The 13,634-nt window shown below is 37.9% G+C and overlaps 1 protein-coding gene across 4 annotated transcripts in view; it reads right to left on the bottom strand.

Annotated features, from left to right (window-relative positions):
• Positions 1 to 340: 340 nt before the first annotated feature.
• LOC117324040 overlaps positions 341 to 13,634 on the bottom strand; it is a 37,278-nt gene continuing 23,984 nt past the window's right edge. For all 4 annotated transcript variants that reach the window (XM_033879655.1, XM_033879670.1, XM_033879662.1 and 1 more), the window contains 11 exons: positions 13,459 to 13,599; positions 11,941 to 12,093; positions 9,836 to 9,877; positions 7,916 to 8,113; positions 7,656 to 7,769; positions 6,465 to 6,551; positions 5,004 to 5,150; positions 4,735 to 4,818; positions 4,377 to 4,623; positions 3,731 to 3,880; positions 341 to 3,464 (listed from right to left, as the gene is read on the bottom strand). In XM_033879655.1, the coding sequence (XP_033735546.1) occupies positions 3,364 to 3,464; positions 3,731 to 3,880; positions 4,377 to 4,623; positions 4,735 to 4,818; positions 5,004 to 5,150; positions 6,465 to 6,551; positions 7,656 to 7,769; positions 7,916 to 8,113; positions 9,836 to 9,877; positions 11,941 to 12,093; positions 13,459 to 13,599 (1,464 nt within the window). In that variant the 3' untranslated portion in view covers positions 341 to 3,363. The remainder of the gene's footprint in view (positions 3,465 to 3,730; positions 3,881 to 4,376; positions 4,624 to 4,734; positions 4,819 to 5,003; positions 5,151 to 6,464; positions 6,552 to 7,655; positions 7,770 to 7,915; positions 8,114 to 9,835; positions 9,878 to 11,940; positions 12,094 to 13,458; positions 13,600 to 13,634) is intronic.

The raw sequence follows: 13,634 nt of genomic DNA on the forward strand, positions 1-13,634 counted from the left end.
TACCACAGAAGTCTGATGAAACTCCCTAAAATAAAATAAAACACCCGGTCAGCTATCCTACCACAGGAGAAACCCTGTAACATTATTAATACATATCAAATCTGGCATTTTATGGGGCCAATATCAAAAGTGTAACACCATGGAAGTTGATGATAAAAGATACGATTTACCCATGACGTACCGCAACCATTGTAGGATCAGAGGATTTCCCAACCATAGTTACACGTATCAAGGAATTCCCTCGCGCAGCAAACATGTACACATGTAATGTGTCTACGGCGAAATTGTATCTGTGAATTCCCTCGCGCATCAAACATGTAAATCACAATAGAAGATTACATACATTTACGGCCTTTAATTGATTTCTTTTATACTGTAGATATGCCGTTCATATATATAATTAATTATATACACACCGATGTTCATTATCTCCTAGCCAAAGTGTCTTTTACATCTACCTCCTTAACAGTACCAATAACTGATGACCCTTGATACTTACCAACAACACTACTGTGTCTGTTATACTCATAAGTAGTGCGTACTGTTACCATTTATATGTATTTAAATCTCTGTAGTTCTGTTTAGGACTCGACAATTTTACTTTTATAATGGAACACTTCACTTACACCGGAAGTTTCCTTATTTGGGTTCTATTTGTGGAAAATGCAGATTCTGCAGCCAAAATTTGACGAGCTCTATATAAATTACACATTTATATTATTATGTTATTCTTCATAAATACTACATCTATACAAGTATATGTAGTACTACATATTAAATACTATATTTATATAAAAATTATGTAGTTCTACATAAACACCACATTTATATATGTATATGTAATTCTACATAAACACCACATTTATATGTTTATGGAGTTCTATATAAATACCACATTTATATATGTAGTTCTATATAAATACCACATTTATATATGGAGTTCTATATAAATACCACATTTATATATGTAGTTCTATATAAATACCACATTTATATATGTAGTTCTATATAAATACCACATTTATATATGGAGTTCTATATAAATACCACATTTATATATGTAGTTCTACATAAACACCATATTTATATATGTTTTTTTTTATTGTATTTAGATAAAGCCAACTATAAGACAAAATGGAGAAATCGTGATCAATTTGTATAATCCAACAGCTTGGATTTTGTTGGCTACATTATCCATTAATTTAGACATCGTAATATAATGAATATTTAAGCACCATCCCTCATTCATTTTCTTGAGATAAGTTGATCACCATTTCTCCATTTACACTCGGCCTGGGTCTATATAAGAGACAGGTGGCCCTCAAATATATACTGCTGGTTTATTTGCCCATGTGATAAATCTCTTAACATTTGACTGCTGTTTGATACACGACAAAGAGAGAACACCATTTGTACCTTTCCCACTGTACAAGGAATTGTGTTGATAACGAAAGTAATACATAGGAATCATCTAGAGCATACATTCTTTAATTCACTGTTCTTGAGCTCTCCAGCATATTCAACACACAAGATATTCCCAATGGGATAGTGGCAAAAGAACTAGGCATAGGCCTATACATGTATATGTAAAATGTCTTGACTATGTCCCCATAATTTACTTGTAAGCACTAAAGGTGATATGTTATCACTTCTGTGCTGAACTTTGAATCAACCTCCTAAATGACAGATGTTTTGCTGCGTACTGTACCCTCTTCTTGAATGTGTATGGACTGAACGCTGACACAGCAACTCACAGCACCATACTGGAGTTATGATCTAATCTTCAATTTACAGGCTGGTTTTCAATACTTTTTATATTAATGACAAATTCTCTATTTCTGGTCAAACAAAGTACACATGTTCTGAATGTTTGCTTTCATTCACAGCCTGTTGAGGTGAAATGAAAGATTCATCGAGGCTAGTTGGTACACTTTTTAATTGAAACCTGATGATCAGGAGACTGAGATACACATGTTTATAATTTACAACTACAGTATTATCACAGGGCAAATAGAAAAAACAATATATGAAAGCTCCTCCCAGTGGTGTAACGAGAAATGTAACACTCGATCAGTGTTACTATAGACAGAATGACTCAGAATTGTGTTGAATCATTTCTTTCATCTATGTCTTGTGTTTTTATTACCTGAATAAGATACTGGATTATTAATTTTAAAAAATTATAAAAAATGAATTGTTTAATTTAGAATAGCTTAGGAATATGTAATAAATCAAATAAATTAATATTATTTTGTATATAGGAATAATTTCGTGGAACTGTTCTGAGGACGGCCTATGTTATATTTACGTTAATACACGTTAGTGATCAAAATTAATTTCTTCAGTTTTTGAAGATTAGTAACTTTATTATTATGAGCATATATTCCTACAGGAAAATATTCACAAATGTATTTCTAATGCTTACTATTCTTGGCTTCTATCAATGTATTTTGATCTTTTTGTTACATTTCTATGTTATCATATGATAAAAACCCATCCTTTTTTGTCAATAATGATTAGGAAAACTGCAGCTCTTTGTGGATTGGGAATGTACCTTTTTTTTTAGAATAAGAGAGCAGACTCCCTTAGTGATCCAATGAGACACAAGTGTGATACTTTGACCCCTTAGTGATCCAATGAGACACAAGTGTGATACTTTGACCCCTTAGTGATCCAATGAGACACACGTGCGATACTTTGACAGCTGTTCTACAGTATGATGCTCAGTTTATAAACACGGTTTTTAGCTGTATGTGTTTCTAATAGATTGCAAATATGTAATAAAACACAGGTTGATACCAGTAATTAAATGATGTTATCAGGAACTACCTATCCACATTTTACTACATACCTAGATATCCTCACAAGAGAGATATCCTCACTAGAGAGATATCCTCTCTAGACAGACATCCTCTCTAGACAGATATCCTCTCTAGACAGATGTTTTCACTAGATAGATATCCTCACTAGACAGATATCCTCTCTAGACAGATGTTTTCACTAGACAGATGTTTTCACTAGATAGATATCCTCACTAGACAGATATCCTCTCTAGACAGATATTTTCACTAGATAGATATCCTCACCAGATATCCTCACTTGGATGTTCATTTCCATGGCCATAATAATAGTTTTATATTTTAATAATAAAATCAATCCGTTGATAAACAATCTTCCCATTACATGTTTTTTAAACTACATTGTATTACAAAACACAAGAGGACATTTTAACTAATAACATAACATAGCCTTAATTAGCATTTCACATTGTATATAAGATATAGCTATACCTTTTAATAAACTGAAACAGTTTTATCAGAGTATAACACTTGGTTATTTTGTGATCACAAACATGTCAAAAGTTTAGCTGTGAGCCAGATCTCCGGTGTCTGTTGACAGATCTCCACTTTCACACGGTTCCATCTGGTCCCCGATGTATCCTTTCCTGTAGACTGGGACACCTCCTACAAACCACACATCAAATCTTACATCCTCTTTGTTGGTTCTACATCTACAGAGGTAGGCTTAACACATTCAGATATTAATGGAATATGAAACCAATGCGGAAACGTCTTTCATTTTGGAATAAGAAATTATTGGCTCTAAACTTGCTTTTTTATCCCAATTTAATTTTGTTTGTATATAAAATGGATGATCCAATAAAATGTTTAAATAAAGCATATCAAGTAGTGTTTCCTTCCTGTCTTCTAATTTCTATAGTGAGACCTACCTTGTCTTTGCTGTGTGTGTCCACACACCTCACAGATTGTCCGAGTTGGGTGATTATTATATGTACACCTCTCGCACTGCCATTCCCCAGAATGAGAAGGGTCAGCCCTTTGGAAATTGAAGTCTTGTGGCGGTTGTGTGACACCAGAGGCTACAATACAAGTGATATTTCTTAATTTAGAAAAAAAAGAATAAATGAGTTACATGTAATTATATGAATACTCCCGTCCCGACTTGTCAGTATGGTTTAAGCAAAATCCAAATTTACGAAAATAAAACACAGAATTTTGAAGCATACATTCCCAGGATCCCTAATTTCCAGATTCACTGGACCATAAAATCTGGATGAAATTCTGCAATCGAGGCTGGGTTGAGATGCTCACAATGTGAACGAATTATATACCACTTTTGGTTAAAGTTGGACTTATAATTTTTGAGCAACAGATCTACTCGGTAGGCCCAAAACTTAAGAGTGATATGTTGACGACGATGTTGTCCCCAGAACAGTAACACTGTAGTCTCGCTTCACTACTTTCAATGGGGAGACAAAAATAAGTACAATTTCCTCACAACACTGACTACATTCATATTGTGAGCGAAATCATTCAAACTTTCCCAGTTTAAATGTATGGTACACTTGTTTATACCTGACGATCTCTGATGGGTGTTGACCATATAAGGAGGTACAGGCTGGGCAAAAGGGTCAGTCTGTGGCTGGGCAGCAACTCTACTGGGCTCAATATGAGGTGAGCCGTTGGTCAAAGGTCCAGGGTGATTCAGATGTTGTGGAACTGGTTGGTGATTAAGGTAACCAGGATGTTGTGGACCTGGTTGGAACTGCATTGGGAAAGGCCTCTGTAAGTGCATTGCATTGGCTTCTTTTTCTCTCCTTAGCTGAAATCAAACATTAATTCATAATTTTTTCATCATAAGAAAACGTATTAATATATCACAGATTATATATCCACCAAACTATATATATAAGTAAGGTCTTGTGAAAACTACCGTATTTTTAAGCTCTGTTATCTGCTGTCGGAGTTTGTCTTTTTCACGATGGGCTTCTTGACAGTTATTTTCGGCAAGCCTCGTCTGTCAACAGAAAGACATCAAGTAAAGTCAGTTAAACAGGTAATGGCAACAACAATGGAATGCTATTTTTCAGATAATGTTTAGCACCAAGGACATAACCTTTAGATTTCAAGCATAGAAATTATTTAATATATTGATTCCTACATTTCCAGTGAGTAGAATTTGATCCTGTTGTCTTTACATACCTGTCTTTCATTTTGCTTCAACTGATTCCTGGTGAAGTTGAGTTCCTGTTTTACGGACTCCAGTTGTTCTTTCAGGCTCTCTTTAGCAGCCTGTGCTTGTGCTCTGTCATTCCTCTCCCTGTCAAAGTCTTCTTGGAACACGGTCAGCTGATAAAAAACATGCATTTCAAAATGTCTGAGGTAATTGTGGAAGTGGAGCCTGTACATCTCTTGATGTCCGTGAAGTCACTCCACATTACAAAGTCTTGTAATGTAACATTAATTTGTTCTATTTTCTAATAACTTCCACTGTTTCTACATTCAGAGCCCATATGTGACCAACTGATCCAACTCTATTCATTTCTCAGTACAATATGCCCCCTTTTCCTGTGTATCAATATACATGTATCTTAATATTGGTGAACTTCCTTCCACACACCATCAGTACTAACAAACAACATGCCTTTATTTTAAAACTAAAATCACATCATTTCTTCAATAAATACTCAGACTGTAAAATTGTTCTAATAAACTATTGCGATATTTATTGAAATGCAGTAATTTTTTCTTCTGCAGTCACTTAAAAAGTGCAAGGGGTTATAGTCAACAGCATTTACTACTTGATATTGTGCTGGATAAACTTGATGCCAAAACAGTTTTGAAAGTAGATCACACAGGTAAATGTTTGTAACTGACCTTTTGAATATCAATATACATGTATTTTAAAGAAAATATTTCAAATAAAAGTACAATATTAACATTTAATTTTGTTTAATTAATGAGATAACGAATTTAATGGAGCAGTTAGTAAGTTATTCGTAAACATGCTTGTAAATGGTTCACGTTTACACAATTTACCTTATGTTTGTAACCTGGGTATATATTATATATTCAGGTCATGGGGTCACCGGTAGGTGTAGTAATACATGTATCGTGAGCATGTGAGCGTGCGATTGGCTAAACCACCCCATTCTTCTTTTCCCGCCACCTGTCCAACATTTACCTGTACAGGTATCACTCTTGCGATACTGCCCAGGTGAATGGACATGAAATCATTAACACTCGCAGGATCCCTGGTAAGTCACTCTTATTTTCCTCTAACATATTTTATCTATTTATGATCAATTGTAAGATAATGTGTGTGAGAGGAATGTTAGTAAGAGTGTAATCGTATTTTATTATATTGTTTTAGGTCTCTGACCGGAGAATAAAAGAATCGTAACAAACCAAATACTTGTCATCGTTGTATTGGTTACATGTTCAAATGAATTTACGATCTCATAAACTACTGTAAAAACTCATGTCACATTCGCAGTTGAACAAAATAAAAGCTTAATCCTTTATTGATTACAGAAGTTGCCATTTATTACCTGGATATATATGTTATAGATCTGACAATGATACATTACAGGACATGATAGTGTCTCCAATTGGTGTTTGTAAAGAATAATATTAGGACTTAGTTGACAAATTACGACTTACCTGGCATCTAAGAGTGTCAATCTCCACTTGTAGTTCATGTAAGGACCTGCCATTGGTTATGTTGAATTCAGGGGGCCCAGCAGTTCCCTGTAACAACATTTCTTTAATGACATAATGGAAGATGATTCTCCATAAACAATTTACTGTACACAGTAGGTACACTGAGAGCAGCTTGTCATAAACTATATACTGTAGGTACACTGAGAGCAGCTTGTCATAAACTATATACTGTAGGTACATGGAGTAGGACAACTTTCCCCGTAAACTATATACTGTAGGTACATTGAGTAGGACAACTTTCCCCATAAACTATATACTGTAGGTACATTGAGTAGGACAACTTTCCCCGTAAACTATATACTGTAGGTACATTGAGTAGGACAACTTTCCCCATAAACTATATACTGTAGGTACATTGAGTAGGACAACTTTCCCCGTAAACTATATACTGTAGGTACATTGAGGAGGACAACTTTCCCCGTAAACTATATACTGTAGGTACATTGAGTAGGACAACTTTCCCCGTAAACTATATACTGTAGGTACATTGTGTAGGACAACTTTCCCCGTAAACTATATACTGTAGGTACATTGAGTAGGACAACTTTCCCCATAAACTATATACTGTAGGTACATTGAGTAGGACAACTTTCCCCGTAAACTATATACTGTAGGTACATGGAGTAGGACAACTTTCCCCATAAACTATATACTGTAGGTACATGGAGTAGGACAACTTTCCCCGTAAACTATATACTGTAGGTACATTGTGTAGGACAACTTTCCCCGTAAACTATATACTGTAGGTACATGGAGTAGGACAACTTTCCTCATAAACTATATACTGTAGGTACATTGAGTAGGACAACTTTCCCTGTAAACTATATACTGTAGGTACATGGAGTAGGACAACTTTCCCCGTAAACTATATACTGTAGGTACATTGTGTAGGAAAACTTTCCCCATAAACCATATACTGTAGGTACATTGCAGAGGACAACTTTCCCTGTAGGTACTGTAGGTACATTGAGTAAGACAACATGTTGTCAAACTTCACACTTTCCTGTTACCTATATTTCACAAACTGTTTTAATCCTTAATCTATTAAAGCAGTAAATTAAAGTGAAATTCTTGGTATGTAATTGTTTAAAAAATCCAAGTTACTAAAGAAATAAAACTATTATGACATACTGCGATATGTAGGGCATTCATATTGCCTTGTAGGATGCCTGGTCGAATCTGTTCCAGCTGTCGCTCTAAAGACTCCACTTTGGATTTATAGTGCTGTAGCTCCTCCTTCAGTGCCTGTCAAACAGAGGAAGTCATCAGTGGGAGGAGGAACATTGGATAGCATACCAATACCTTATGCTTCATTTAAACACTAGATTGATATATCTTGCTACACTGTTTCCTATGGTATACAGGGGACAGTATCTTTATAAACATCTCACCTCTTCATCAATCTGTTTCTGTTTTGCTTCAAATAACATTTTCTGGAATTCTGCTCTCTTTTGCTCATCTTGGACTTTCATCTTGTTGATCTCCTGGGTCATCCCTGCAAACTGTTCCTTGTAGTAGTTGGCCGTCTTCTGTTGCTCTGTCTGTCTCTTTTCATAGAAAGCTTGCCAGCTCCTATTTGCGTCCGCAAGCTAAGTAATGAAAAAGAAGCTATGACGCAAAATCAACAAATCATGAAATAAAACAGCCAACCCCTTAACATCTAACAATTCAACAAAAAAGGGTGATAATGAAGTATTTGTAATCTCACTGAACATTACCAAATCAGGCGTATCATTCATAAATCATGTCACACAAGATTAACAGGAAGAATACAAAACTATACACCTACTTAATCACTCATTAAATAATTTTAAAACAAGGATTAGGAACCATAGTACAACATACAGAGGTATAGGAACCACAGGAAACACATACAACATACAGAGGTATAGGACCCACAGGAAACACATACAACATACAGAGGTATAGGAACCACAGGAAACACGTACAACATACAGAGGTATAGGAACCACAGGAAACACGTACAACATACAGAGGTATAGGAACCACAGGAAACACATACAACATACAGAGGTATAGGAACCACAGGAAACACAACATACAGAGGTATAGGAACCACAGGAAACACAACATACAGAGGTATAGGAACCACAGGAAACACATACAACATACAAAGGTATAGGAACCACAGGAAACACAACATACAGAGGTATAGGAATCACAGGAAACACATACAACATACAGAGGTATAGGAACCACAGGAAACACAACATACAGAGGTATAGGAACCACAGGAAACACAACATACAGAGGTATAGGAGCCACAGGAAACACATACAACATACAGAGGTATAGGAACCACAGGAAACACATACAACATACAGAGGTATAGGAACCACAGGAAACACATACAACATACAGAGGTATAGGAACCACAGGAAACACATACAACATACAGAGGTATAGGAACCACAGGAAACACAACATACAGAGGTATAGGAACCAAAGGAAACACAACATACAGAGGTATAGGAACCACAGGAAACACATACAACATACAGAGGTATAGGAACCACAGGAAACACATACAACATACAGAGGTATAGGAACCACAGGAAACACATACAACATACAGAGGTATAGGAACCACAGGAAACACATACAACATACAGAGGTATAGGAACCACAGGAAACACAACATACAGAGGTATAGGAACCACAGGAAACACAACATACAGAGGTATAGGAATCACAGGAAACACAACATACAGAGGTATAGGAACCACAGGAAACACAACATACAGAGGTATAGGAACCACAGGAAACACAAACATACAGAGGTATAGGAACCACAGGAAACACATACAACATACAGAGGTATAGGAACCACAGGAAACACGTACAACATACAGAGGTATAGGAACCACAGGAAACACGTACAACATACAGAGGTATAGGAACCACAGGAAACACATACAACATACAGAGGTATAGGAACCACAGGAAATACGTACAATGTTGAGGTATAGGGACCACAGGAAACACGTACAACATACAGAGGTATAGGAACCACAGGAAACACATACAACATACAGAGGTATAGGAACCACAGGAAACACGTACAATGTTGAGGTATAGGAACCACAGGAAACACGTACAATGTTGAGGTATAGGAACCACAGGAAACACAACATACAGAGGTATAGGAACCACAGGAAACACAACATACAGAGGTATAGGAACCACAGGAAACACAACATACAGAGGTGTAGGAACCACAGGAAACACAACATACAGAGGTATAGGAACCACAGGAAACACGTACAATGTTGAGGTATTTGAGCCATTACCTGCTTATTATGCTCTTCCAACATTTTCACATCACTAGGCTTCTGTAAATATAAACAATTATTAAAGTACAAGCATTTTCTAGTATTTTAGACTGTTTTATAAAACATTATGAAATAACTACATTAGGCATCAAATTGACATTATTCTATCTGAAACAAATTAATAATTCTTCCAATGCTGGTACAGTTGCCTTTGCCTGTGTTCTCTGTACGACATTCCACCCTGACACCTGGTTCTGTGTGACTTACCATCACCTCAGTTCTCTGTACGACATTCCACCCTGACACCTGGTTCTGTGTGACTTACCATCACCTCAGTTCTCTGTACGACATTCCACCCTGACATCTGGTTCTGTGTGACTTACCATCACCTCAGTTCTCTGTACGACATTCCACCCTGACACCTGGTTCTGTGTGACTTACCATCACCTCACTTCTCTGTACGACATTCCACCCTGACACCTGGTTCTGTGTGACTTACCATCACCTCGGTTCTCTGTACGACATTCCATCCTGACACCTGGTTCTGTATGACTTACCATCACCTCAGTTTTCTGTATGACATTCCACCCTGACACCTGGTTCTGTATGACTTACCATCACCTCAGTTCTCTGTACGACATTCCACCCTGACATCTGGTTGTGTGTGACTTACCATCACCTCAGTTCTCTGTACGACATTCCATCCTGACACCTGGTTCTGTGTGACTTACCATCACCTCAGTTCTCTGTACGACATTCCACCCTGACATCTGGTTCTGTGTGACTTACCATCACCTCAGTTCTCTGTACGACATTCCACTCTGACATCTGGTTCTGTGTGACTTACCGTCACCTCAGTTCTCTGTACGACATTCCACCCTGACACCTGGTTCTGTGTGACTTACCATCACCTCGGTTCTCTGTACGACATTCCACCCTGACACCTGGTTCTGTGTGACTTACCATCACCTCGGTTCTCTGTACGACATTCCACCCTGATATCTGGTTCTGTGTGACTTACCATCACCTCAGTTCTCTGTACGACATTCCACCCTGACACCTGGTTCTGTGTGACTTACCATCACCTCGGTTCTCTGTACGACATTCCACCCTGACACCTGGTTGTGTGTGACTTACCATCACCTCAGTTCTCTGTATGACATTCCACCCTGACACCTGGTTGTGTGTGACTTACCATCACCTCAGTTCTCTGTACGACATTCCACCCTGACATCTGGTTCTGTGTGACTTACCATCACCTCGGTTCTCTGTACGACATTCCATCCTGACACCTGGTTCTGTGTGACTTACCATCACCTCAGTTCTCTGTACGACATTCCACCCTGACATCTGGTTCTGTGTGACTTACCATCACCTCGGTTCTCTGTACGACATTCCATCCTGACATCTGGTTCTGTGTGACTTACCATCACCTCAGTTCTCTGTACGACATTCCACCCTGACACCTGGTTCTGTGTGACTTACCATCACCTCAGTTCTCTGTACGACATTCCACCCTGACATCTGGTTCTGTGTGACTTACCATCACCTCGGTTCTCTGTACGACATTCCATCCTGACATCTGGTTGTGTGTGACTTACCATCACCTCAGTTTTCTGTATGACATTCCACCCTGACACCTGGTTCTGTGTGACTTACCATCACCTCAGTTCTCTGTACGACATTCCACCCTGACATCTGGTTCTGTGTGACTTACCATCACCTCGGTTCTCTGTACGACATTCCATCCTGACACCTGGTTCTGTGTGACTTACCATCACCTCAGTTCTCTGTACGACATTCCACCCTGACACCTGGTTCTGTGTGACTTACCATCACCTCAGTTCTCTGTACGACATTCCACCCTGACACCTGGTTGTGTGTGACTTACCATCACCTCAGTTCTCTGTACGACATTCCACCCTGACACCTAGTTCTGTGTGACTTACCGTCACCTCAGTTCTCTGTACGACATTCCACCCTGACACCTGGTTCTGTGTGACTTACCATCACCTCAGTTCTCTGTACGACTTTCCACCCTGACATCTGGTTCTGTGTGACTTACCGTCACCTCAGTTCTCTGTACGACATTCCCCCCTGACACCTGGTTCTGTGTGACTTACCATCACCTCAGTTCTCTGTACGACATTCCACCCTGACATCTGGTTCTCTGAAAATGATTGGCTTGGTGTCTGATTTTTACTCTGGCCTATTTCCATTTGTTGAATCTTTTCAAGAAGTGTGGTCTTTTCACCATTCCATTGTTCTTCTTTTCTCTGAAAATAATAAAACAACTCCAAGTTTTCACTTCAATAATAGACCTCAATACTCAATGAACCCTGAATTCAAACACAGAAGATCATCTATTTTTTTATAATTTTTATGAAAGGGAAATAATAAACCAATTGATGCAAGCAAATTTATGGAATTGATCCCCCCCCCCCCCCCCCCCTCCCGCTTACCTGACATATTGTAGGTAAACATGTTTGAGGTTAGGAGTCAATCTAATTAAAATAAGACTTGTCTTTTCCACTCCTCTGCAAAACACTGCAATAAAATATCTAATAATACCCAGTGGGAGGTCATCTTGGCATGACCTTTGCTCTCAGCAACTCGGTGCACCCCCTATGAAATTGTCGGTGTGATTTCATTCATCAAAAGTACACATACTTCTTAACATTCTCAAGGTATTTCGATAGTCGATAGCAACGGTACACAATGTGGCTTTGACTGCGTGCTCCAGCACACCAAAAATACCTCCAACAATTTGAGAGTTTAATAAAAGTGCGCTCTCTTTGTTGTGTTGATCGTACAAGAGACAGACAGTGAAGGCAACAGCGTTTAGAAAAAAATATTTAGCTTGAAAGGCAATAATAGGTACGGTAGCGATTTATAAATCCAGCTGGCAACACAATCCATCCTGTCAACGAGACATTGTCTAATTGTTTTCTGTTCTTCTTTCAATGTAACGTCCAGAGGGTTAGCACCTTTTGTTGTTTCCATAGCCATTAAGATAGTCTGCCAATAATGTTGTGAAATTTCGCGTATTTCAAATCAAATGTTGAGTCATAAATACTAAGGAGATGCAACCGATGGCTTGCATAAGACTCTTTGTCATTGGTTGATTAATTACATCATTGACCAGTTTTCATTGACTTATATTTGAAGCTCAAAGGTCATGCTAAGATGACCTCCTGCGGGGTATTGTTAGATCTTGTTTTGCAGTGTATCATAGAGGAACTGAAATTACAAGTTTAATTAATCAGATTGAGTTAGAGTAAACATGCCATTATAGCTTGATAGAATGATAAACAATGGTTTTACTTTATCAAGGGGCCATAACTCCTGCATATAAAGTCTGACAAAAGTGGCAATCAAAGTTTGCTGAATCCTTAAGGCAGTTAACTTTTTACCAAGTTTGAAGAAAATCCATTGACATTTGTTTCAGTTATTACATGGAAACAAAGTATGACAGATGGATGACAAACCAAAATCAATATCTCCCACTTCGATGAAAGCAGGGGATAGAAATGACTACAAAAAAAGCAAGCTAAGTTATGCCTTATATTTATGTCTAGGCTAATTTGCTAAATACAATCATCAATATTCTTGACACATTTCCAAAGTATGATAGCCCTCACCTTGTTTTCCTCCTCCATTTTCTGTATCATAGGCAGCAGGTGATCCTCCACATACTTCTTAATGTTCTGTGTGGGTCCATCCGTAGCTAGGTCTGCTCGCACCTGTATGCTGATGAGCTGATCTACAGCATGGTCATCAACCTACACACATTATATCTAAGTCTGAGCAGAATGCC

Source organism: Pecten maximus, chromosome 1, assembly GCF_902652985.1.
Source record: "Pecten maximus chromosome 1, xPecMax1.1, whole genome shotgun sequence".
Taxonomy (NCBI): domain Eukaryota; kingdom Metazoa; phylum Mollusca; class Bivalvia; order Pectinida; family Pectinidae; genus Pecten; species Pecten maximus.